Source organism: Akebia trifoliata, chromosome 14 (assembly GCF_017979445.1).
Source record: "Akebia trifoliata isolate Shusen 1 chromosome 14, ASM1797944v1, whole genome shotgun sequence".
Taxonomy (NCBI): Eukaryota; Viridiplantae; Streptophyta; class Magnoliopsida; order Ranunculales; family Lardizabalaceae; genus Akebia; species Akebia trifoliata.
Window position 1 is genome coordinate 35,473,095 of NC_141388.1, and position 27,946 is coordinate 35,501,040.

The 27,946-nt window shown below is 35.2% G+C and overlaps 1 protein-coding gene and 2 pseudogenes across 1 annotated transcript; 1 reads left to right on the forward strand and 2 right to left on the reverse strand.

Annotated features, from left to right (window-relative positions):
• Positions 1-2,452: 2,452 nt before the first annotated feature.
• LOC147386988 (glycosyltransferase family protein 64 C3 pseudogene) lies at positions 2,453-3,444 on the reverse strand (annotated as a pseudogene).
• A 181-nt stretch (positions 3,445-3,625) lies between these two features.
• On the reverse strand, positions 3,626-4,489 carry LOC147386989 (pentatricopeptide repeat-containing protein At2g20540 pseudogene; annotated as a pseudogene).
• A 1,397-nt stretch (positions 4,490-5,886) lies between these two features.
• Positions 5,887-21,689, forward strand: LOC147386990 (putative apyrase 6). The gene is made up of 8 exons (XM_086422951.1): positions 5,887-6,712; positions 7,409-7,521; positions 10,414-10,521; positions 12,772-12,826; positions 15,431-15,604; positions 15,749-15,846; positions 20,990-21,186; positions 21,386-21,689. Exons 1-8 carry the CDS (start codon positions 6,085-6,087, stop codon positions 21,654-21,656), a joined length of 1,644 nt encoding a protein of 547 aa, XP_086279077.1. The 5' UTR covers positions 5,887-6,084; the 3' UTR covers positions 21,657-21,689.
• The last annotated feature ends 6,257 nt before the right edge of the window (positions 21,690-27,946 follow it).

Here is a 27,946-nt window from a genome sequence, read left to right on the forward strand (position 1 = left end):
AGATGCTGTGATCCTACAACTGGAAGGTGTTATACATCGCGAGATGTGGTATTCGACGAAGCATCTTCTTGGTGGTCCTCAGGAAAATAGGTGTTGCCAGACTCAAGAGAATTCGAAGACAAACTACAACAAAAGATGGAGGAGCACACTGTCAACATTCAACCAAGTTCAGATGAGGCTGGAGATCTACATGACAGTGATGGTGATCAAGAGATGGCCCAAAATCCTTGGGAAACTGGTGTGTATCAACAAGAAGATCATCATGAAGAAACGGAAGTATCAACTCCACAATCACAACTAAGAAGGTCAAACAGAATTCGCAAACCAAATCCCAAATATGCCAATGCAGCCATAGTTGAATAAGCAATCGCTAAAAAAAACCTAAGATATTTGAAGAAGTCACAACGCTAAAGCAAAATCAGACTTGGGATCTGGTGCCAAAGCCAAAAGATGTGAAACCCATATCTTGCAAATGGGTTTACAAGATAAAGCATTGTCCAGATGGATCGATTGAAAGGTACAAAGCTAGATTTGTGGCTCGAAGATTTTCTCAACAATATGATAAAACGTATAGTCCGGTGGCAAAACTCATAAAAGGAACAAGTACTGGCAAAGTTCAAAAATTTTCGTCGTCAACTCTACATGGTGCATAGAGTGAGAGTTGGTGTTGATGGGGAGTGTTAAAATTCAACACCAGCCCAAATTGAGAAAAGTCCACATTTATTGTCCAAGCCCAATAGTTATTTATAACCCAATTTCTAGAATCTTCCTAGAGAAAACTCTAGATGTCTTTAGATAAGAGAAAAATAGAAGATTCTAGAATTATAGATATTTTGGTAGAAAACTCTAGACTAATAGATATTTTTAGAAAGTTCTAGATGACAAAATTGTAACCACTAGATTAAGAATGTGTTGGCACAATCCTAACCATTAGTTAAGGAGGTGCCACTAGTATAAATAGGGGTGAGTCCTCTCATTTTGTAATCAAGTAGTAAGAAAACAAGTTGTGAGAAATAAGTTGTGAGTAAGAGGTCTTGAGAGGTTGTAAAAAGTGTGAGTGTTTGTAAAAGTGTGTTCTTCTTAATAGAGTGTTATTTTCTTCTTCAACTTGTGAGTGATATTGTTATTGAAGGTATAGTACAAGTAAATCGTTTACTTATTTATATCCAATATTTGTGCTTATAGAGTCAAGTACTCTAGAGTTTTTCCTCAACATGCATTACTTGATGAACATGCCTTCAAAGCACTGCTAACATCTGAGTCCTCAAATGATCAACTTTCAACTCTTGGAGAACTAACGTATCTGGTATTTACAGTTTTAAGTGTTTTTGGTCTATTACTCCCAAAATTTGTTTTCAAGATGTACCTTTTTTTATTTTTCTTTTTTTTGGCTAATAAAGCTAATGTAATATATTATAAAAAGAACTCATACAAAATTTTAAGGAACTCACCCCTAAATTTCAATATATATATATATATATATGGGGGCGGTTCAAGGGCCATATGTAAAAACATATGAAAAAACAATGGTTTTTCAAAATATGGGTTAGAGGTTTTGGATTGAGCTGATTTTTTACAAGGATGGTCACTATGATGAGAAGATCATCCTCACAAAAAATCGGCTCAATCAAAAACTTCTAAATCCATCAAAAGTGATTTACAAATTAGTGACAAAAATTGGTAGAAAATCGACGATCCACATTCTAAATCACTTTTAATGGGGTTAGACGTTTCAGATTGGACTGATTTTTTTTTTTCGAATGATCTTCCTATCATAGAGATCATTCTCACAAAAAATCAGCTCAATCCGAAATTTCTAACCTATATTTTAAAATTTTATTAATGTTACATTGTTTTTACATATGTTTTCTCATATGTCCCTTGAACCTGATCCTATATATATATATATGCCCTAAAGGGAGCCAAACATGTTTCCAACGCATGGGTTAGAAGATTCAGAATGGGCTGATTTTTTGTGAGGATCATCTCGTCTTCGCTTTTCACACATCCATTAGGTACTTTTACTTGGTTTCACCAAATGCCCCACAACTTCTGAAAATGATTCTAAACCCCAAAAAAGCACTTGGAAAATATTGTCTCCAAACAATTGATATTGCAATTCTTATAAAGTGATTCCATGGAATCGTTTTGGTCAAAAATGAGTTATGCACTTATGCCTTATATTGATACTACCACCCTCATTCAAAGCCTATCAATTAAGTGCTTAAAACCAAACAAATTTTGGATGAGACCAACATTCAAGTAAGAAATATAATTCCTTTGATCCAAATCAACACTCTGTGAAAATTTTAAAAAAAAAAAATGAATTGGACAATTTCTATAGCTGCCATCATCGAGAAAAGAATGACCGAAGAAGGCCGGAAAGACATTATATCTTGAAGGTATTGGAATGCAAATCATGTAATCAAACAAGAGAATCAACAAGGCCAAGTTGCTGATGATGAAGACCCTTAATGTCACATTATATTCATTACTAATGAAACTTTGCATTACATGGTATTTGCTGTGTTGTGTTGCTAAATGTTGATCTCAAATAATAACTTGTTTATCACAAAATACCAATTTCCCAGCTTTTTCACACAACCCTTGTTCACGAACTGAATTAACTACCTTCCCATAACTACAAAGGCACTTCCCAACAATACAATCTCATCTCCTCTTGCTGTGCTCTCTTCTCCTACCACTCAACCCTACTTCCCTCACTTTCCTTCTCTTCTTCTCCTCGGCTCTCTTCCTAGTGTGCGTCCCCGTGATCTCTCAATTTCTTCTCTTCAACCAAAATTAGCCCTGAATTCGACTCATCCGCCACAACAAAATTCATCATCTAATCAACCAAATTTCTCATTGCAATCATCTTTGTCCCACTACAGATGTAGTTGTATAGATAATCCATTTTCAAAATCATGAATTTCGTTAATACTATCGCGTACTTATGTGGATGGACAGTGTAGATCCATGTTTTTCTCGATAAATCAAGATTGTGCGACCTCATGAAGAATCCTATCAAGTTGTCTTGATTAGAACTCCAAATCTTGAATGTGAATATGAAAGATTCTAGATCGCTCTCAACGTCGTCATCGCAGATTGCAACGAATCAAGTAGTGATCAATGATCTGGGGAGTACCGAGATCGGTGTGCCACAAGAGTAGTATGTGAGGTTGGGGTTTAGAGAGGAGTTGCAGGGTTTCCCCAGAGGATGAGTACGGCGGTTACGGAAGGGGATGAGAAGTACGTGGCAGCAATCGAGTGGAAAAGGTGGAGGTGAGATTCGGAGTAGCTGTTGATTAGGATGGTGATCTGATCGGGTTGGCACGTTTGTGGGTTGGGTCTGGTTTTATGGGCACATGGATTGGAAGAGAGGGGTCGCAGAGAGGAAATGAAAGGGAGATAGACGAAAGGGAAGATCGCAAGAGTGTTTCCCATGCCGTAGAAGGAAAGTGTGTCAGATACCTGTGGAGGTGGGAGGGATGCGTGAAGAATTTGGAGTTTAGTCTGTCAGATCTAGATGATGATATAAGAGGTCATGTGGCATCTCAGGTTCCAACTTGGGGAGGGGCGAGAGTAGTGACTGGTGAGTGAGAAATGGTGTTTATCATGAACCACATTATCCAAATACTGTAAATTGCCCCACCATTTGGTTTACCAACAAGTAAATCTCATCAATTTGTTGGTGTGAAGTGTCACTTGTGACAAATTCATGAACCACATTATCTACTTCAATGAAACTAAAACCAGGTTTCTTCCTAGCTATTCTTCTCAATCTCTCCGCATCATCCCATCTTCCTAACCTCGAATACACGTTCGACATGATTACAACATCACCCGGCTCATCAAGATTCGAAGAACTTAATTGACCAGCCACAATATCAGCCAATTCAAGGTCACCATGATACATACTAGCACAAACCAATGACCGCCAAATGGCTGCGTCGGGCTCAATGGGCATTTCCCTAACCAACTCGTATGCCTCATTTAGTCGCCCCACCTTCCCTAAGAGATCAACCATGCACCCATAATGTTGAATCTTAGGTGTAATTTTATAATCGCGACTGATTCTATCGAACCAAAATTTCCCCTCAAGTAACAACCCTGCATGACCACATGCACATAAGACGCTAGTGAACGTCATGTCATCGGGCTCGATGCCACCAACCCTTTCCATCTCATTAAACACATCGATGGCACCTCTACCACATCCATGCATGGCATATACATCGATCATAGTGCTCCACGACACGACATTTCTAACACCCATTTCATCAAACACCTTGCATGCATCGTCCATACTCCCACATTTTCCATACATGTCAACCAATGCATTAACCAAAGGAACCACCTCAATAAACCCACTTTTACAAACAAGACCATGAACCCATTTACCTAAAGATAGAGCACCAATGTTAGAACAAGCTGAAGTAACACTCACTAAGCTAAACTCATCAAAACCTTCTACACAAAATAGTCTCATTTGATGAAAAAAATCCAAACTCTTTTTAATAAGTGTTCCACTTCTAACACAACCAGAGATCATAACATTCCATGTCACAACATTTCTAGAATAAACTCCCTCAAAAAATTTCTTAGCTAGTTCAAATTCACCACAACTTGTATACAAATAAATCAAACTTGAATCTATATATGGGTCAACGGATGGCCAGATTTTGATGATCTGGGTATGAATTTGTTGACCTTTTTTCAAGTCAAACAATCTAGAGCAAGCCTTGAGGATAAAAGGAAATGTGAATTTATCTGGAGAGATGCCTGTATTTATCATTTTAGAATACCAAATGAAGGTCTTGTGTGGATCTTTGCTTTGTGAGAATCCTCTAATTATAGAATTCCACATGAATTTTGTGGGGTTGTCAGTGTGGGTCAGAATTGAACAAGCATAGTTCAAGTCCCCATGAGGGGAGATAGCCAAAAAGGTCATGACCTTGCCAGTGGCCAATTGGTTATGGTCAAGGGGTAGTTTGGTCAATTGAGCATGTAGTTGTTGGAGGTGAAGCATGTTGGTGATGCTGCGTAGCATGGAGAAGCACTTGGTTTGTGTTTCTGAAATTAACATTTGAGGTGGAAAGGTTTTCAAAACATTCTCTCCATTTGAAACTAAACATTGGAATTTGCTTTTGATTCTTGTAAGGCCCAAGCCTTATCCAGCACTAGCCGAAAATATAAATTTAAGGGCTAACCTGGAAAGTTAAGGTTGGATTCAAAATTTTCCAACCATTAAATTCAACGAGGCTAAGGCCTAATAATTTGTGTATATATATTCTGTATAGTTAGATATATAATTTGGGCCAGGATCCCTCAGACTCCTAAGAATTAGGGCTGGCAATGGGTCGGGTGTAGGTCCGATGAAACTATTTCCATGTCCTTATCTAATATTATATCCGGTTATCCATATCCGATTTTTTACCCAAAATCATAAATCATTTGCCTCGGGATACATATAATCATAAACCTTTTTCTGTATATCCCAAAACAAATGAGTTATGATTATATGATGGGAGCGTTTGTAAAAAGGGGTGGTGTCATATTATCACTAACTCTTTTTATCTTTTACACGCGAGCCATTAATGAGAGGAGGTAAAGCACGTAGCAAAAAATTGGCGATGGATTTTTATTTATTTATTTATGCCAATGTAAGGTTGGGTAACTTACCTCAAATGATAGGTGCACATGTAGTGATCCGAGTCCAAATCTACCCACTTATGATACTTTTCTCCTTTATTAGGACAACTGAGAAGTGAGAAGAAAACACGTGTCACTTACTCTACAATTTTACGCGCATCGCGATGCAATAAAGCCCTCAACGGTCTATAACTCGTCCGTACTGCTCTCTCGAAGGGATATATTATTCACTCACCAAAACAGCAACAACGGTTTTCTCAAGTGTGAGAAAACAAAACAAAAAAAAAAACAAAAATTCATAGAAATTCGAATTTAGTTAAGAATTGCAGAGCGTTGATTGAATTTCATCTCGAAATGTAAATTATTTTATTTATTTCTTAAATTTCGATCCACCTAAGCTTATGTTCTTCTTCTACTTCACCTACTGTCTCCATGGATCTTTCAAACCTCCAATCTAGGGTTTCCACCACATACATTCCTCCCCACAAAACACAATTACACCCTCGAATGCATTCTTTCTCCTCTTTTTCTTCACCCAATCCGAAACCCTCGCAGATCTCCTCATATCAATTTCGCGAAAAATGGTGGATACTCGCTGTATCTCTCTTGATCGTACCATTTCTCTTCTACATCTTCGCAATCGCTCGAGGAATCCATCAATCTTCCAAATTCGATGAATCGAGACCTAAAGGTTTCGGGATTTTTATTGATGCTGGAAACACCGGATCAAGAATCCACGTATTTGAATTTCTCAATGAAGGGAGGATTCCATTTGTTGGATTCGATGGAAAAGGTTCGAATTCTTTCAAGGTTCGTCCTGGATTGGCGGAATTTGCGACGGATCCTGAAAATGCTGGGAGTTCCATTTTGAGACTTTTGGAGTTTGCCAAGAGAAGTGTACCGAAGATCGAATGGAAGAACACTAGAGTGTCGTTAATGGCGACAGAAGGGCTTCGAAAGGTTGGTTTGGATGCAAGAAAAGAAATCTTGGAGTCGTGCCGAAAAGTGTTGAGATCTTCGGATTTTCTCTTTAAAGACGAGTGGGCGTCTTTGGTTACAGGTTTGTTTTAATTTGTTTTGCGAAATAATTCTTTTTATTTATTTATTTTTGAATAACTGTTTCTATTTTGTGCAATTTGAAGCAGTAAAAGAGAATCTCAATTGAATGTGAAGTAAATTTACCTTTTTTGGCAGAAAATAATTCATGGTCTGAATAATGTGGGGTTTGTTTTAGTTTATTTTATGAAAATAGTTCATTTTTCTTTTTCTTTTTTGGAATTATAATCTAATGCAATTTGAAACAGAACAAAATTACCACAGACAAAGAGAAACCCAATTGAATGTGAAGTAAATTTACCTTTTTTGGCAGAAAATAATTCATAGTCTGAATTATGTGGGTTTTGTTTTAGTTTATTTTGTGAAAATAGTTCTTTTTTTTTTTTTTTTTGGAATAATTATCTACTTTATGCAATTTGAAACAGAACAAATTAACACAGAAAAAGAGAAACTCAATTGAGTTTGAGGTAAATTTACTTAATTTTGACATAAAATAACTCATAGTCAAATTATGTGGGCATTTAGTTTAGTTTTCTATCTGTCTCAGGTATTCTTAAATGTTGTTATAAACTCTGGTTAAAAAATATTCCTTTATGTTTTCTCTTCAAATCTTCTAATTTTAAAGCTAATTTTATCAATACATTGCAAAGGTTATTGAAGTAACTTACAAAATTTACAACATTGATCGATCTTGATTTAGGTCAAGATAAAGGTCTTTATGCTTGGGTGGCTGCAAACTATGCTCTTGGAACATTAGGAGGTGATCCTCAGAAAACCACAGGGATAATTGAACTTGGTGGGGCTTCCGTACAGGTTATGTCCATTCTTTTTATTTTCTATTCACTTAATTTATGATCTTTTATACCCATGAAATCCTTTCAGCTCAAGCCCAGTTATCAGTTGTTGGCAATCTTCTCTTCAACCATGAGTTAGCAGGTTTAACCCCAGCTTACACACCCCTAAAAAAGTATCTTTTGGGAAATTTGCTGTGTTAAAAAGAGTGGCACTAATTGGTTTCACTTTCACAGCATAAGTTGGGCCTGACCTAGGTTTAAAGAGGCAAGCAAGCCACTGTTTAAACACTGGATTTTTATTTTATTTTATTTTTTTCTGCCCCTGCTCATCCTCATTAACATTACATGTTAGACATGCCTCCATGGACCAAAAAATTAGAGTTGATTCCCATGACCTTTTACTTTGACAAATTCAACTCTATCCACCGTCTTTTTTTTTTTGTTTTCCATAGATAAAGGGTTGGTGTTAAGCAATGTGAACTTGGGTTGAAGTGGTTTGAACTTTGAACCTAGGACGTGGGACCTGGGAACCATGGTTCTAAATATCGTAATGTTTTGTACAAAATGTTTCGATTTTTCAACAACCCAAGATGAAACACAATGGAATACAAAATATAGATTGTTTCATTGTTTTTTTCGGAAAAAAAAAAAAAAAACAAAGAATAAGAAGGGAGAGGGAAGAAGAAGAAGAGGAGAGAGAGAGAGAGTTACCGATGGAGGCAGTGGCGGCTGCTGCTGCGTCTTCCTCTTTATTTTCTAAAGAAGCTAGGTATTTTTTATCTAAGTTATGCCCTTGACCTTGGTCTTCCTTATAAGATTAGGATATTTAAATAAAACAACCCTCTAGACTGGGTTACTTAAATAAAAAACCCTCATTTTAATAACTATATCAAACACCCAATATTTTTTTTTAAATTGATTACATGCCTTTTGACCACGGTCTTTTGTAAAAGGCTTCTTTTAAAATTCAAAAATTAATGTTTCACAATGTTATGATGTTTCGGTTTTTGAAAAAATGAGATTTTAAACCATGCTGGGAACAACACTTCACATGTCTTATTTCAAATCCATATCTTAAAAATTGGCCCCCGCAAAAATAAATAAATAATTGAAGAACTTGAAAAAGGGAAAAAGAAAAAAATGAGGAGAAACTGTGACATAGCTTAACTGATTAGGGAAATTAAATAAACAATACGGAAAAGGGAAAAAAAAGAGAGAGGAGAAACAGCAACATAGCTTAACTGATTAAGGCATCTCATTATTTCACCATACTAATCTGAACTGATAATCCCCTCTGTGCATGTCAGATAATATAGCTTGCAAACCTCAAAAATCAGTGTACAACTCATCTAGAATTAAATTTTAAGTTCTTAGCTTTTAATGTGAACTTGGGAAGACTGGGATAACAACCATGGTAGCAAAGTTCGAATTCTGTAATTATTCGGTGGGATTCAGTTCGTTTAATCGAACAAGTTTTGGTAAGTTTCTTACAAAAATTCAGGAAATTTTCAAAGATTATACAAATGCTGTTTTAGGATTTCTTCCGAAAACCCATCATCTTCAACTTCCCTAAAACCCTATCTTTGTTTACTTTTTTTGTTGTTGTTTGGTAAGCCTGTTTTTAATGAGTAACTCAGTGCTGGCGGGATTTGAACCTAGGTCTCTGGTATCATCACCCAAAGACTTTACCAACTAAACTAGCTGTCACTTTCCTAAAAATCCTACTTGTTCGTGATATTTGGAGGTTGAAGAAGATGAAATTTGTGGTGGAAGGTAAAAAAAGTACCATATTCGATGCATCGATTTGTTGATTAAATTGACTGGTCCCCGATTCGGTGAATTTTAGGAAAAATTCTGGGAAATTAGTGAGTATTTTTTTATAATAATAATAGGGCTGTAAATTGTAATTGTTCAAACCAAGTCTTGACCCAAAACCAGTAAGATCTGAAATGGAACCTAGTGAAAGTTGGTTCTTCTGGTCGGTTGTTTTGTTTACTTGACCCATTGGCACACAGGTGTTTGCTACAAATATATTGGATAGGTAATTCTTGGCACAGACTGGTTTACTAAGAGGTTTCTAAAGACCAGGTAATAAAACCCTGCTAGAAGGACACTTTGCAATCGCTGATTGATCTCAAACTTAGCACTTATAATTCTCCTTCAAGTCTTCCTGCACAGGAAATTTCAGCTCAATTGGAAGCTAGATGAGGAGGTATAGGAAGTTTTCTAAGGACTAGTTATGGGTTGCAGGTTTCCTGCAGACTATCCTTGCTTCCTCGTCCTGTTCTTCATCGAGCCTTTTGATTGCTCTTGGTCACCGTGTTTGAGCTTTGGTGGGTGAATTTGCATTAAGAAAAATACAAGAAAACTCAAGGATGTCAAGATAACCTATCAAAGAAAAGGCACACATACAAAATAGAAAAACGAAAAACGAAAAACGAAACAGAAAAACAAAAAAACAAAAAAAAACAATCATCTCCCTCTAAACACAAAATTCTCAAAGAAATGCCCTTTCTAATCAACGAGGATCAAAGACCCATGTACATGAAGCTCTTTAATGGAAATATAATAATTACCCCTTTGAAAATCCTCTTATTTTTCCTTCCAAATACCCCAGACCACCAAAAGGAGCCTCCACTAGATGCACCTACAAGAAGAAAAATCTGTGGTGTGCCAGTTGCTAAATACATCAAAAACCAGTCCCAGCATAATCTAGAAAATCATATATTGATGGAATAAGAGTGCCCATTTTTTCTGAGCCAAGTTACACTGCAAAAATTATTAGCGGCATTCGTACCTAACATCTATGTACCACTTTATGTATCTATATTGTTTGTTTTAACCCTTGTTGGATTATAATATTTATTGAAATGTAAAATTGAATTTTAAGCTAATTCGCTTCTATATGCAGGTTACATTTGCTTTAAGGGAACCACCTCCATTGGAATTTTCACGAATGATCAAATTGGCCGGAGTTACTTACAATCTTTATGCTCAAAGCTTTCTTCATTTTAGCCAGGTGATTCCCTTTTATGCAAATTTCTTTGTTTGTTTTTTCTTCTCATTTGACTCACGATGTGTTTTGACCTGTCACTCAGAAGATCTAAGGCTCATTGTATATAACTTCAATGTTGAAGAAAATTTCAGTGAGCTCGAATATGGAGATCTGTGTGGAAGTAGCGATATGTTTTCCATGGAAATAATGTGGAAATGATTGATATGTTGTTGTATTTAATGACTGATAAAACAAGCATGAAACCACACTCATAAGTCACCCACTCCATAAAAAACAACCAGGTGGACACTATATCGCTTTGCTACATGCTAATGAAGTATCTAAGAAACTGAAAATAATTATAATTGCAGATTTAAATGATCATAATCATCAAATCATGTCACACTAAACATATTTGTATGTATGTATTTTAGAAATAAGCTGTGGTTAGGCAGACCCCAACCAGATTAACTGATTAGGAGAAATATTTCGACAATCTTTGGTTTCGTCATCCAGAATTTTTTAGAGCTCTGAAGGAAAGGAATGAGGATGCATCTGAATATGTTCATCATAAGTATCTAAAAGATTCCTGGCTTGGCTTGTTTCTCTAACGATATTGGAAAATATGCATTCCTCAAAAGCTCGAAGATGCACTTAAGTCACCTACACGGCTTCACCAACCACTTGTCTTTCCAGAGAGGGAAGAAAACATTGACTTACCACCTGAGAGTAACTCCTCATTGCTACAAGAACTAAAAGTAATCCTTTTCTTCAAATTTCTATCTTCTGGATTCACATCATGTAGCTAGTGGGTAGTAAAAACCAAGAGCTCCTTTCCCAAGCCTACCAATGTATCCCAAATGTTACTTTTGCACACATTTCAATATGACCAAGTGGATGAATTTCCAATAGAATTGACACTTGACATTTTAATATGACCCAATTTATCCCAACTGTTGCTTGACTTTCGTTCTTGTAAGGTGGCCGCCTTGTCCACAGTTTCCTTTTGTTTTGTTTTTTTTTTTTCATCAATAAAATCTTTTGCCTATCAAGTAAGTAATCCTCATATTGTTCCTTTGACACTCAACGTTACCTTTGATGTCTGAATGTCTTTGCCTCTTTGCTGTTGGACGCGAACCATAGTACTAGTTCTTGGTGGCATGGTCAAATCGGTGCACAAAGATTCATAGTTATCTGAAAAGAGGCCCCATATTGATCTGAGTTTCATCGCTGGAGAAAAGGTAACTTGATGACTCTTTCCACATATCTCTGAAACCTTTGGCTGTTGACCATGCTTTGTACGTTCAATTGATCCATTTGTACCCAACCATTTGCTTCCTTTCCCTCAGTGTTTTCAGTTCCTAGATGACCCATCTAGGAATTGAGTCATCTGACCTTTTTGTCTCATACCATAGGATTAATTGATTGTTTTGTGGATCTCTCCTTGGGGTGAACCTCTTGGTGTGCTGACAAGTGACAAGTATTCCTACTTATTAGGCAAGAACAGTATCTGGCTTACGATTTTCAACATTGCAAGCATCTGTTATCTTTTACTACCTGCATGGATATGCATCTGGCTAATAATAATAGCATTTATGTGTGGGTTCAGTGAAAGCACGATGCAGATAGAGCAGATTGTCAAGAAATTGAAAAACAACAACTTGTACATAGAATGTGTAGAGCTGAGATGAGGATGTTGAGGTGGATGAGTGGAAAAACTGAATGTCAAACTTGGAAATTAGCACATTTGTGGGAACCTAGATTAGCCCAAAAGGTGATGAAATAAAAAGTGGTCGGTTGAGATGATTTAGTTATGATTGGCACTGTTGAGGAGAGCTGAACTGCAAGCTGTGGTCTTCAAAACAGGGAGGGCTAGGCCACTATGGATATTGGTCAAGGTAGAGTATTCAGAGGTCGTTAGAATGGAAGGGTGTGTTCAGAATCTAATGAAGATCATTCTTGTGCAAATTCAGCTGTAAACGGTTCCTTCTTTTTTCACCTATGCCTAAAAAGTTAAATATGTTTTTTGTGTGTAAATTCTTGTCCAAACTGTTCTTTTTTAAAGGGGAAGTCAGAGATAACAACTGTTACTTTATGCCCCAATATCATATAATGTTTATGCGATTAAAGTCTTGGAATAATGTTTTTAATGAGTTTATGCAATAACTTTATATACTTTTTATTAGATGAAAGTCTTGGAATAATGTTCTTAGTGGAAACAATAATGTATGGAAGGTTCTAAGCATATCAATTCTGACCTTAGTTCTTGTGCAGGAAGCAGCTTGGGAATCACTACTTGAGCGTACCAATTCTAGAGTTTTGACTCCATGTAAGTTTGGATTTGATGTTTCCAAATATGATTGGTTGGAGTTTTTATTTGAGTTTACCAAACATTAGAAAGTTTCTTACAGTTTCTGTGTTGATTGCATAAATAAATTCTCGCAGAAAAATTTAGTTCTTTCATCTCTACTGCATCTAGATTTTACTATTTAAGGCCATCATATGTTTCCAGCTCATTGGAGACATGGTTGTCCATTCTGTTTGTAATAGGTGGGCCTTGCTTCTTTTAGACACATTCACAACAAACAATTGGTCATGGTTATTTTGTACAAAAACTGCTTTTTTTAGTTAAAGAAATTAAGAATTTAAGTTTATGGTGTGATGTACTAAAATGGTTTTAGCTCAACTGAAAAGTTGTTAAAGGAGATATTTGTAAATAGTTTTTTTCCTTTAAGGAGATGTTTTTTAGGTGTTTAAGGTGACCTAAATTTATATAATGTTGACCTCTGTCCTCCTCCAGTTAATATCATATAAAGTGATATCATTACATGATGCAACACTGAAATTCAGGCATTATAATGTTTGTCTTTCAAAATCTATTTTTCATGGTTTTATCAATTTCAGAAAGTCAAGAGAAAAAAAAAAAAAAATCTTAGAATATGACTGTCCGATTTAACACCTGATTCAAATTAAACGAAGTATGTTTTATAATCTGATGCATCTTTGACATTGTTAATTGTTTGTAGTCTTAAGACAGCTGTTCAAGCATGTTAGGAGAGATCTTGACATTTTAGTACAGTTGAATTATACAGGCTTAAACATGCGCTTTAGTTATGGTTACTTTGGGGATTAAGGTGTTTGTTGTGGTTTTTGTGCCTCCATTTGGGGGCTTTTGCACTTGGGATATCTGGCTCACATACGCCTTTTACAATGATAAATTGGGTAATTTAAGTTGATTACTGTGTTTTGTGCCATTTCTAGGAAAATTTTGAACCTACAATGTTTTTTGACCATAACAATGAGTGTTTTAATGAAAGCAAAAAAGCAGAGTAGTACCCAGGGGAGAGAGGATGTTACAATGGTTAAAGATATGTTTTAACTTTCTTTTTTTTGCTTTCCTTGCACCGCACATTTGGATGATCTGTCATTTGTTATTAAACTGATCAACAATTAAGATTCCATCTAGTGCAACTGCCTTGACAAGAATTGTGTGCTTGAAATGTACTTAATTGAAACTTCTTTCTCCGTGAAGCCAGCCAAAATATTATGGAAAGAGGCCATCGAGGCACCTTTGTAAGGTCAAGCTTGTTGATTACATTAATTTAGTTTTGTTCTTCAAAAACGTAAACTAGGTAAATCATCAGTTGGTTAATGTAGAACTTTTGAATGCTTTCCATGTTGACGCAATGAGTGGTTGCTCCCTGGGATACTCGAGTCTGGAAGTCATAGTGCTATTGAAGTACTATTTTTACCATATGTCGAAGATGGCTTTAAGATGAGTACAATGCTCAATTGGGGACTTCAGAGGAAATAAATTCTATTTACCAAGTGGGACAGATTGAAGGAATTTAAGGCTTTATATCCAGCAGCTTTTCGTGTGGTCCGAGAGCTATCTCCTCTAGATTATGAAGGAGTACTGACACAAGTTGGAAAAACTAATCTCGTATGATTGTTTGCCAAGTTGTCTTTAAATGGTTGTGGTTTGGGCTTTTATGTTGTTGTTGTGGGAGGGCCGGGTCGGGGGGGTGCTCAGGAGTCCAGCAGCTGAGAAGGTTGTGACAGATATTTTAGATGGGTTGAAGATGTTTAAATCATTATTCAAGTGGCCTATGGAATCTTTTAATGATCTAGATTTAATTGTGACTTGATGTTGGGGGTTAAAGATTTTTTATGGATGGATAAACACTTCTTTTTTATCAGGAGTAATACACATGGCTAGACTTGGATAAGTAGGAAATATTGTGCATTAGGAACATGTTTCTCAACCTCTTCCTATTACTTAGAAAGGGGACAAAATCTGTAACATTTAATTGTTGTCCAGAAGCTGTCTTTCTAATGCTTTGGGAACACTCAGAAGAGAATTATTCAGTTTAGGCATTCAAAATCATACCTCATTCCTAATTCACCTGGGCTGCAGATGTGTTTGCATGCATGGAGGGGATGGGATCATGCAATTGAAAGTCTCCATGTAGGAAATTTTGCCACATTTCAGGATATAGACTAGAAGTTATGTCCATGAAATTCTAAAAATTGGATAGTCAGATTCATTAAAACAAGCAAACTTTGGATTGGGGATTTTCAGGCAGGACACATTGAATAGTATTGATCACTCCTCTGTAAATGTTTTGATTGAAGTATTCAGCTCACAAAGATAATGTAAATTTAAAGTTGTGTGCATGGAATATTCTGTCAAAAAGAATTCAGACTTGTATCTACACATATGACACATAAATGACTTCTCAATGCTTTGATGGTCAACCCTATCCTGGTTTATTGTTTATTGGGAAATGTTCCACACATTAAAAAAATTTCCTTATATATCTAAAATCTGGGCCATGCACTTCTATTTTATTTTATTTTCTGCTAATAAGATTTCCATGTAAAACATGAGTCACTTCATATGATTGTAAATCCTATTTTTTTAAATATGCAGCTTTGAGTTCTGGTGAGAGAATATTGAATCCCTGCATGCCCAAAGGATATGATCGATCTATAAATTCAACTATTTCATCGAATGCAAGTGATGAGAATTTTTTGGCATCCCACTCAATAGGAAACTTTTCTGCATGCAGATCCGAAGCTTTGGCATTGTTACAGAAAGGAAATGGTAACATCTCCTTCTACCCCTTTACCATGATAACTTTTACATCAAATTTAATTAACACTATATTATTGTTTTATTTTTGTTATGCTACATAATGTATTTCTATTTTATTTTCTTGTGCGATGATTTGTTCATCTATTTATGCAGATGAATGTCTGCATCCACCTTGCAAAATAGTTTCGTCTTTCTTGCCTCAGTTGCAAGGGAAGTCTGTTCCTCTAGAGAACTTCTTCTATACTTCAGAGGTTTGTTTTCTCTTTGTTGGTGTAGAAGATTAGATTAGGGTTTAGGGAAGAAGAAAAGAAAGAAGAAAGTGGGAGGAGTTGAACTTGACTTTCTCACTATGAACCATGGTATATATAAAACTAGAAAACAAATGAAATTACAAATATGCCTTTTATGGCACATATATAAAATACCGATATATCTAAAGAGTTGTATTGCTACGCCAACTCTTAATAATGCCACACCAATTCCTATGTAAATCACCAAAGAATTGCACATAGTTGGTGTGGCGTTAGTAAAAGTTGGTGTGGCAATAGTAATTATCTATATCTAACACTCCCCCTCAAGCTGGAGAATATATATATATATCATATAATCCTAACTTGTTACACAGAAAATAACCTTATCTCTTCCCAACGATTAGTAAACAGATCATCAAGTAGATCTTCAGACTTGACATACGTTGTGGCAATTTCATCACTTTAAAGCATCTCACGAACAAAATGATAGTCCATCTCAATATGCTTCATCCACTCGTGAAACACTGGATTGGAAGTTATATGCATGGTGGTCTCGTTATCACATAGAAGACTCATATGTGTCTCTACTATAAAATTAATCTGGAGAAAATGTCTCAACCAAATAAGTTCACAAGAAGTATGAGACATGGCTCTATATTCAGCTTTTGCACTTGACCTGGCCACCATTGTTTGCTTCTTGTTTTTCCATGATATAAGATCACCTCCTATGAAGGTACAATAACTTGTGGTAGACCTTCTATCTGAGGGAGAACTAGCTCAATTTGCATTTCTATATCCCTTAATCCTAGTATGACCATTAGGCTTGTACAACAAACCACGTCCTGGAGATCCCTTTAGGTACCTCATAATACGTTGAACAACTACCCAGTGTGGCATCTTAGGTGATTCCATAAACTAACTCAAACAATATGTGAGATGTCTGATCTTGTGATGGCGAGGTAATTCAACTTTCCAACTAACCTCCTATATTTTCTTAGGATCATCAAACATATCTCCCTATTCAGCTATAAGTTTCAACTTTTGATCCATGAAGTACTTATTAGTTTGGATCCAAGTAACCTTGTCTCTTCTAACAAATCTAACACATACTTCCTCTGAGAGAGAGACTAATACCATGACTTGAACAAGCCACCTCAATACAAAGGAAATACCTCAATTTTTTTAAGTCCTTGATATGAAATTGTTGTTGAAGATAAAACTTCAATTTCTGTATCCCATCAGCGTCACTTCTAGTCAATACAATGTCATCAACATAGATTATCAATAGCACATACCCCTTTTCAGTTTTTTAAAGGAAAACTGAATGATTTGTCTAACATCGCATCATCCCAAATGCAATGACCGCATCACTAAACTTACCAAACCATGCATGTGGAGATTGCTTCAAACCATGTATCAGCTAGATGTTTAAAATATCTTCTTACGTGGAGATTGCTTCAAACCATACACGTGGAGATTGCTTCAAACCATAGAGTGTTTTCCAAAGCTTACACTTTCCCGAATCTCCCCCTGGGTAACGAACTCAGGTGGTTATTCTATATACACTTCCTCATGTAAATCACCATGTAAGAAGACATTTTAAACATCTAACTGATACAAGGGCCAGTCAAACATAGAGGCTAATGCAATCAACACTCGGACCGAAGTAAGTTTCGCGAATGGAGAGAAAGTCTCAGCATAGTCAACTTCATAGGTCTGTGTGTATCTTTTAGCAATTAACCGAACTTTCAATTTATCAACCGTACCATCAGGGATGAAATTTAATAATGTAGACCCACCTACAATCAACATGCTTCTTTGGAAGAAGAGAAACCAAAGACCAAGTATCATTATGATGTAGAGCATCTATTTCATCTACCATAGTTGTCCTTCATCTCAGGTGAAATAAGGCATCTTGGAGATTTTTGGGCATAGACACAGTACCTTTGTAGTTATGACCACCACGATCTCCAATAGTAGCTATAGCAGAGCGATCACTCGTAGGTTGGTCATTGTCTAGTAGAGTGACTATTTTTGGCTTGGAGAAAGGGTCTATCAAGGAAGGAAGATTAGGACTTTCTAAAATCAGAGACTTGACTGCATCATACTCTAATCGGAGGGATAAAAGAAGACGAACAACATCCATATCCTCTCTTTGCTTCTGCATTTGAGGGATATCATTGGAAATGGGTTGATATTGATTCAACTTTTCACACACGCATCAATGAAACTAAGGTCTAATCTAGAGTTTTATCATCCTACTGTAAAGAGAAATACTGCTAAGTGATCTCATTACTTTGGCTAATATTATTGGATCCCAAATACATATGCCTCACTCATTCCCAAATCTCCTTCGTGGTATTCTAAAACATAAAGTTAGCACTGATTTGTGGTTCCATATTGTTTTACAACAAAGTGACAATCTAAGCATCTTCCTATTTCTATACCTGAATGGATTTTTCATCAAGAGAATCGGACTTTGCTTTGGTTAGATGAGATTTCTTACCCTTGGTCTTCAGAAAGATCTCACAACCTTCGACCACTGTATGTAGTTACTTCCATTTAAGCAAATGGAAGTCATTTGAGTTCCAACTTCCAACCAAATCAGTAAATATACTCAAGATAGTCTTCTGCTCTATGATGAAACATCTGATTGCCCAATAATCAACAAAATTACTCTACGATTTTCGGATATTTTCTTGAACAATTTTTTATTATTATAAATCTCCTCGACACGAATTCTTTATAGTCAAGATGTGCAAAAATCCTCCAAAACAAAGAGAGAAATCTATCTCATCCAGATAAAATCGCAGGACTCCAAAACCCTCTGAAAATGAAATCACAAGATACCTTGAAAGCCATAAATACAATCTGGAATCTAACCACCACACCGCACACAACAAATCATTAATAATTGATGAAAATCCCCTGATCTATGATCACATTAGGGATATTTTCCAACCACAATGACAAAATCCTCTAAACAAAGGATTTTAACCACCATGAGGATACCGGGTACAAATCAGATCAGAAAAATCTGTTTAAAAGAGAAAAGAAGAAAATACGGAAGAAGATGAGAGAAAACCAAATTTTGACCACTAGACTGGCTTTTATACCATGTAGAAGATCGGATTAGGGTTTGGAGAAGAAGAAAAGAATGGGGAAAGTGAGAGGAGTTGAACTTGACTTAACTATGAACCATGGTATATATAAAACTAGAGAACAAGTGAAATGACAAAGATGCCCTCATGGAACGTATATAAAATATTGATATATCTAACAATTGGCTATTCGATGTAGAGACTAGTTGATTTCTTCTTTTACAAAACTCCAACCATATTTACACTAAGTACTAGACTTCCGTGTCCATTACACATGCAGTAGTTCTGTTTCCTTCATGATATGTTGTACAAGTTCCCACCTCAGAATTAATTCGGGTCTATAAATCAGATTCATCAGTCTTTGCCATCTCTACAACTTAACCTAGGAAGTCTTTTTTTTAAGAGTAAACTTGACCTAGGAAGTCTAGCTCTACTAAAAAGAACCTTGTTTAGCTGTTTGTCTTTGACATAAAGCAAAATGATTTAAATGGTGGAGAACCTTAGGATTGTTATATGGCTTCGCGGCTATAACCTACCGAACAAGTGGGTAGTCAATGGAATGTTGATTTGTAAATGGGTCATCTTATGGAGTACTATTTTCATGGACACTTCTGTGTTCTCTCTGCCCACCACTTTAGAGATCGTAATGTTCTCACCAAGTTATTCTATAACAAACCAAATAAGGATATAAATACCTAAAATGGAATCTAAGACAAGAAAACAAAATTAAGAAGGCAACATCTCTGGCATTAATCCAACAATAGCCAACCTTCGATTTCTTCCTCACACCCCCATATTTAATTTTATAACCTATCCCTTTAGAGCTTTATGAGAAACCCAATTCAACTTTAAAGAAGGATGCCTTCATTAAAATTAGAATAGCTATCCATAACACCCCAACATTATAATTAATTTCTTTGTTAAAAGAAAATTTGTGTGGGGACAATATAAGGTCTCCAAATTTAGAGTATACAAATTAGTAGAAAAGAAAAGATTACTTAAAGTAGAAAGAACCTAATTAACAAAGTTCAATCATCAAAGCCCCATCCCAAATATCTTCAATCCACTAAAAAACCATCTTCTTTCATTCAGTTGTTTCTTAAACAGTCTTTCAATCCAACTATCTTTAAATATGCTTGCACAAAAATTAATAATATAATACATTGCATGTGAGAAACTGATATTCCAAATATCTTTCTATAGTATTCATTACTGCCAAATCTTTTTCTAATTACTTGGGTCTGGATTAAACTTCACAGATTCTCTCCAGATTAGCTCCTCGATATTCTCTTCAGTGAGTGATGGTTGCTCAAAATCAAAACTGAAAGGCCTTGGGAAAATGTGCTCATCATTTGCTTGGCCCTAACTCCACTTGGGATTGATCACCACGTGAGTCGAGAATGACCTATCTGGGTCCGATTCCATACCTAACACTACCACATACTCCATATATACCTAACACTACCACATACTCCATATATACCTAACACTGACTGATGTGTACGAGGGGGCGACGTTGTACTTAACTCAATTCAGACTAGTGTTTGAAACCAAATCAATATAGAAAGTGTACTATAATGTAGAAGGAGAACCCATTATTTTTCATAACAAACATGACTGGGCAGACATCACCTTCCTTGTATTTGTTGTCTTATTAACAAGACAACTAAAATGCAGGAGTGTTGATACCATGACCTGGGTTCAAAACCAGCTTTCACCTACTAATTCCTGACCACTAATCTTGTTTGCCTAGCAAAATAAATTAATATTAATGAACATTTTATGGGATGTCTTATAATTTTCACCCAGTCTTATAGGTACCATCATAAACAAATTCAATTAAAAAAGGTAGAACTCATCATCTATGGGTGGGGGGACTAAATAAAAGTAATTCTGGAAGTGTGACACCAAATTCGTGAATGTTGGAACTTGACATGATCTGACACGACTACTTCACTGTTTAGAAAAGCCTTGCAAAATAGATGTAGTTAATAACCTACGTCATCCTTCATCCTGATTTGTTTTCTTGAATCTTTTTACAGTTTTTTGGGTTGGTCCCAAAGGCTTCTCTATCAGATTTGGAGATAGCTGGACAACATTACTGTGAAGATGATTGGGACAGACTGAAAGACGAACATCATGGCATCGATGAAATGGATTTGTTGAGATATTGTTTCTCTTCTGCATACATAGTGGCATTATTGCACGACAATCTTGGAATCCCTATGGATGATAGGAGGTACACTCACTTCTTTTTTTGCTTCTATGCGGACATTTTATTAGATATCCTTTGCTCACCTTTGACTCTTCACTTTCTCTTTTTCTATTTTTTATTTTTTTTTCCTTGCAATAATCAAATAGAAATATGGTACATTTAATTAGATCATCGATGAAATCGTTGTTCCGTGCCCTTCAGATAATAAATTCTCTGTTTGCAGGATTGGATTTGCGAATCAGGCTGGAAGCACCCCCCTCGATTGGACATTAGGAGCTTTCATCCTCCAAACAGCAGTGGGACCCCTCGAATTGGAACCAGAAAATCTGGGCCATATTGTGTGGAATGACTCAGTTGTATACCTCTTTTTGTTTGCTGTTCTCATATTTGCTATCCTTGCTGCATTCTATGTATCAAAATTGCAGAAACCACAATTGAAGACGATATACGATCTGGAGAAAGGGCATTATATTGTCACCCGAGTACCCAGGTGAGATTTTGTTATTATATTTTCTCTTTTGAGGATCGATCTTTAGATGTAATTACAGAGTTTCATAGCCAAAAGTACAGTCTTCAGTGAGGAAATTTGAGTAGGAAAAGTAAAACAAAGGTAATCTCATTCCTTCACTATTAGCCACTCTAATTGTGCCTACTTGAGTTATTGCTGCAACCCAATGTCACAACCAAAAAAGCAGGGATACAAAAGGTGGTTGGCGATGGCCAAGTTCTGGACTAAAGAAATCAGCACAGAAACCCAAAAAGCCTACTAGTGACAAAATAACATTTAACCCCTTTTGTTTTTCCCCAGTTTTGAACCCCTTTAGTTTGTCTGATTATTTGTAATTGAAAGCCTTGTAATATTCTTAGATCATGTCCAAAACATAGAGAAGACAACGAATTTTGGGGGTCAAACAACAACAAAGCCTTATCCGTATATTTTGGGAACATTAAATGAATCATGTTTCTACATTCCACCATGCCCAAAGTCAAAAAATGTTATTATTGAGAGTAAATTCATATCTGCTTCATTGTTTTAATTCAAGTTCTTTTGGGCCTTCCTCTCGCTTTGTTTATGACCTTCAACTTGAATATTTCTCGTAATTGATACTACAATCGGTCTTCATTGAATGTACCCAAATAATCTCAGTCGACTTTCTCTTAGTTTTTATCACCAGTTAGTTTATAAAGCAGGTATGACTTAATATGAGTCATGAATAATATTTTTGGAGGAAAAAAATAATTCATAAAAACTCAATCCTTCATTTTATTTAAGGCTGTCAATGGATCAGTTCAGATCCAAAATTTGCTCGGTTTTGATCTGATAACTGTGGATTTGGATATTGATAAAAGATCTGGATAGGTTCAGATCCTATAAAAATATGATTAAGTAGGCAAATAATATTATATTTTTGTTTAATATATGGAGTTTGTTTATATTTTGCATATCAAATTGGATTTAATCAGATTTGGATCTGATAAAAACCCAATCCAACAAGGGTCCAATCTAATTCTTACAGGATACGTTTCAGGATTCGATCCGAATTATTTTTAAAATCTAAATCAATTTATATTCAATTAGGGAAAATAAACATCCTGTGCACCTACTGCTATTGTGAAGACTCCTTTAAAACATTTTGGTGCCCGATAAGGAAAATGTTTTGTTTTTGTGTGTGTGTTATATATATATAAATAGAGTAACATTGAAATTGACATCAGTTGGGACATTGCTGACGTGGATGTGCCTATAGAGCCATAGATGTTTTTCATTGAGATATGAGTGAGAAACATTTATGGCTTTGTGCACACTGATGTCCCATACGAAGTCAATTTCAATGTTACTCTAGCACCACTCTTATTTTTAATGTGTTAATGTAACCATCAAGAATGCTTTTGTAATTTAAAATATATTTAACTATTTTTTGACAATGTGGTGACTGAATAATTAAAATGTTCTTTTGTTTTGTTTTGGCTATATGGTGTGCTTTTGGCAGTTTGATGTCTCTTGTGTGATTTCTTAGTGTGATCTTTCTCATGTGATATCATCTTTTGTAACAATTAAATAAATTCAGCCTTTAGATGTGGAAAGAGTATAGAGATATTTACGAAAAAATGATCAACTTTTGGTGAATTCATGCTTCTGACTCATTGTTCATGTTTTGGTAATTAAAATGAACAGTTAGCCAACATCGTAAATAACTCATTTACAGTTCACGAAATAGTAATTCACTCAAGATTATACTATTCTTGGTTATGATGAAATATATTTTCTACAAAATTGTCTATCATTGTCATCAAGTTCAGATCCATGTAAAGGGATTTGACACTATTTCTTACTCTTTTTTTTCTCTCACGTGGAAAATAAATAGGTAACCAATTTGATTATTATTATTATTATTATTATTATTTTGGTATTTGAAATTGAAGGGTATGTGGATGGGATCACATGAAGATCAATTTTGATAATTCAACCACATAATAAGTCACCCTCACCATGAATCTCGAGGGGGTGGCTCAATGGCAAATTTCAGATCTAATAAGCGGTGAGAGTCCGTAGGTTGTGATTTCGATATTTAGTACGAGTAGTATTTCCTCAAGGACCACCCGTAAGGGTGCGCACTCACTTATCCGGTGCGTGTGTATGATGTGCGGGCATTGCACGTGCCCAAGGGAGGACCCATATGCCCTGGCTCTTTCAATTCCCCTAGTTGGACATAAGTTCGGACACCCGTCATCAAAAACAAAAAAAAGTTGCCCTCACCATCTTGATCATCATGGTTAAAAATCATTTCATTATGACGTTGTGAATGTCATAATGTTTAAAAAAACAAAAACAAAAAATTATTTAAGATCCAAACCCCTAAATTTCTATTTATATTATTATTATTATTATTATTTAAATTTTGATTTAGGTCATGAACTCTTGATTGTTGTGGTGTTATCTTGTCTGTGTGGTGGCAATCCATGAAGGCCCAACAAGTCAAATATTACTAACTTAGTTAAAAAATAATGACATTTAGGTCCTTTTACAATTTCCATGAGTTTATAAAAGAAAACCTTAAGTTAAGGGGTGGTGTATCATAAATTTCAAAACACAAGGTTTATTTTAAATATTCACTAAAACATAGATACACATAATTGATGATCGACCAAATCATTGTTTGAAAAATGGGACCTTGAAAACTACCTATCATGTGTACCATTTTTAAAAAATTAAATAATTTAATTTATTATAAAAAATACACATGTGGATCGATATTTAATAAATTTTTGATAGAGATCTTTAAAATATCAGACTTATCCCAGTGTTTGTACGGTTAATTTTACAGCTTCTGAGGCTATCACATCGTTTTCCTATTTATGTCTGTGTCATATAAATCCTATACAGACGTCTATGGATCATGGTCAGCTGTCCATTCACCATTGACTCTCAAAGTTACACATAAAGGCCAGTCTCGGTCAGATTTATTGCTCGGCTCTTACGTCTGCAAAAAGTCGTATCTTTCACGGGCAGAGCCAATTCCAAATATAATTACTGAGGGAGATTTACCTGACTGACAGATCTAACTGTTGTATTTTTATTAAAAAAACTCCACGTCAATAAAATCATACTTTATTATGTTTGTTACCTATCAAATCTTACTTTATGGAGTTAATTTATAGTAGTGATGCATGAGTAAAATTCAAATTGATGGAGATACTTTATTACTTTACTTACCTTAGAATGAATCCTTTTCAGGTCAATGTGTGGTGTCCAAAAACATGATTTGATGTCGATTATAAAGAGACAAATTCTAAAAAGTTTGAAAGAAAAAATAAAAAATCATAAGAATAATTTTTATTATTTTATTTTAATTTTAAATTTGAATGTTTGATGACTGTCTATTTTTAATACTTTCAATCAAGTTCAAAAATAAATATTTTTTGAATTTCGTTATGTTATATCTGAATTTTTCCATGAAATCTAAAAGACTATGGTATTGAATTTCCAGTTTGATCATCCTTGTAGGCACAACAACCCTTAGTAAGATTTGAGATCTTACTAAATTAGTCATGTTAACCTGATTTATAAAGTAAGATTTGTTCATGTAAAAAAATTGATAAAGTAGGGGAGTTTTTGTAATAAGAGCCGTGATAATCTAACATCCCCCTCTCACATACGAGTCTGACTTTGAAGTAGCCAGCTCACTTCAAATTTTGAAGGAACCCTTTTCATTACAACACATGTGGCATTTTCTATTTATTTAATGCCCTTACATTTTTGTCGAAATTTTAAATACCTCCTTTAATATGCCACGTGGAATCCATTGGAGAGGGTTCCTTCCAAACTTTGAAGTAGGTTGTTTGTTTCAAAGTTTTTTTCCTAATATACACCCTTACCATAGAACCGTAGATCATTTGCCTTGGGATGCATAATGAAAACATTTATGATTTTGTGTATCTCGATGCAAATGATCAACAATTCTATGATGTGGGCGTATGTCAAAGAGGGGGGGGTGTTAGAAAATCATTGTTCATAATTTAATTACATATGCTCTCCCAAAATTATAAAAAAAATATATATATTACTTTTTTAACTTTATTACATAACCAATCTCCATAAAATACTTTTAGATAGATTTTTTTTTAAGGCTAGACAGGATTAGTAGTCAGCGTAAGAAAGGGTTTGAACCTAAGACCTTGAGAACAAGCTCCACAAGATCTTACCACTTAATTAAGTGATTCTTCTTAAATTTAGATGGACTTATCGAATATAACTATCTATAAAAATCATAATTCTTTAAATCAAATACTTATTATATCCACTCTGCTCTCTACATCAACTATCTCTCAAAACCATCATTGGACCCACATGATTACACTGGGGATCTAACATGATAACCCTTTACATTTCCTGATAAAACTTATATTAAAAATATTTTGGGACTTGATCCATGGTTTTGGAAGAGAAAAAGATGGAGATAGTAGAAAATAACTATTTAATTTAAAGAAGTAACATTATAGACATTTTAGCTTTTAAAATAATGTGGGTCCCACTCTAAGGTTTGTTGAATAATAAAATTAATAAAATAAGTTTTGTTAGAGTTGTTTGAACTCCAAAAAAAATTTATAGCAAAAATGTAATAGATAGATATGCCTTGATAAATTTCTATACTATTTATCCTCAAATAACAAAATATTACTACTTGTTGATAAAAAAAACAAAAGAACAATTATAATGTTCAAAGGCTCGACAAATTAATCGTCCAACACCATTAAAATTGTACGCTTTAATTTTAGCATCTCTTCCGTTTGTTATATATAGATATAAAGACCCAATAACAGCAAGAGTAGAGACAAATGCAGCAGTTGACGCTTGTTCGAATTTTTACAATCTCACCCAATAGTGCATTGACTTGACTGAGGTCGGTCATCGATTTCTAGTAGAGCAATTCCAAAAAGGTATGAAAAATGATGTAAAACCCCGAATTTCTGATTTGTATCTCGAGGAAAAATAAATAGTAAAATTTTGAGAAAAATCTTGAAAGTGGGACTTAGGGGTAAAATTTTAGGATGTTTCTAATCATTTTTAATGGAATCTGACCTCACCATTAGATTCAAAATGATCGAAAAACATTGTTTAGCTTGTAAGCACGTTCAAATGCGAGTCCGAATATAAAAGTTGCAAAATCCTCGATTACCGGGTCGGACCAGGCTAAAACAGTGACTTTTTGTTAGAGAAAGAATTTTTAAGATTCGATTATACCATTAAATTTGTAACAAAAAATTATTGAATGTGGACTATTTATTTGTCATTTTTGGAGATCAGGAAGTCAAATTATCGTCAAAAATGAAAACGACATCAAGTTTAGGGGTCACCTCAGGCCAAAAATGTAAATTTCTGTTAGAGATAAGATTTATAGAAATTGACTATACCATTAGATCCGAAACGAAAAATTAGACGAAATAGAGTATTCATTCGTCAGTTTTGGAGTCTGAATGGCCAAGTTATTGTCGATCGAAACAAGTGACAAAATACCGAATTCGTCCCACATTTTATTTAAATAATATTTTTAATTTTTTTTATATGTCATCTTCCCCAACTCGTCAATACAGCCGCGCGACATAATAAACGAAAAAAAAAATCATTTTTTCTTCCGATCTTCCATCTTAGATTCTTCGCAAACGGTCCACTTTCGACGATCGCCGCAGAAGAGAAAAAGATCCGCAGCTGCGTTCTCTACAAAACCCACCCATCCTCTTTCCATTTCATTTTCTTTTTCATTCAATATCGTCAAAAATCAGTCATATTTGGATACGGAAATTTCGAAACTTTGACCTCGGATTTTGTTCGTTTCGGGGTCAAATCGTCTTCTGACGCAGAAGGAAGAAACGTCCGCAGCTTCATTCTCTACATAACCCAACCAAATTCCTTCCGTTTTCTCGTCTTTTTCACCCCGTATAGTCAAAAATCAGCCATATTTTTATACGGAGATTTCGTAACTTCGACCTCGGTTTTCATCGATTTTGGGGTCAAACCGCCTTTCGCCGTAGAAGGAAGAAGAGACGAGCACATCGAGATCTTTGAAACCACCGGGCCGGTTTCGAAAATCAACCGCTTCGAAGTTCGGTCCGTCTCGATTTTTGTATCGATCACCTCAATTTCCGTGCACGTGCTTCGATCCTTTTGCCTAGACATTGTAAGGAACTCTCAATTTCTATTAGTAATCGTAAATTGTGAAAATTGCATTTAGAATTTTATTGAAAAAATTTGGATGTATTTCCGAAATGTAGAATTCTTTTATTA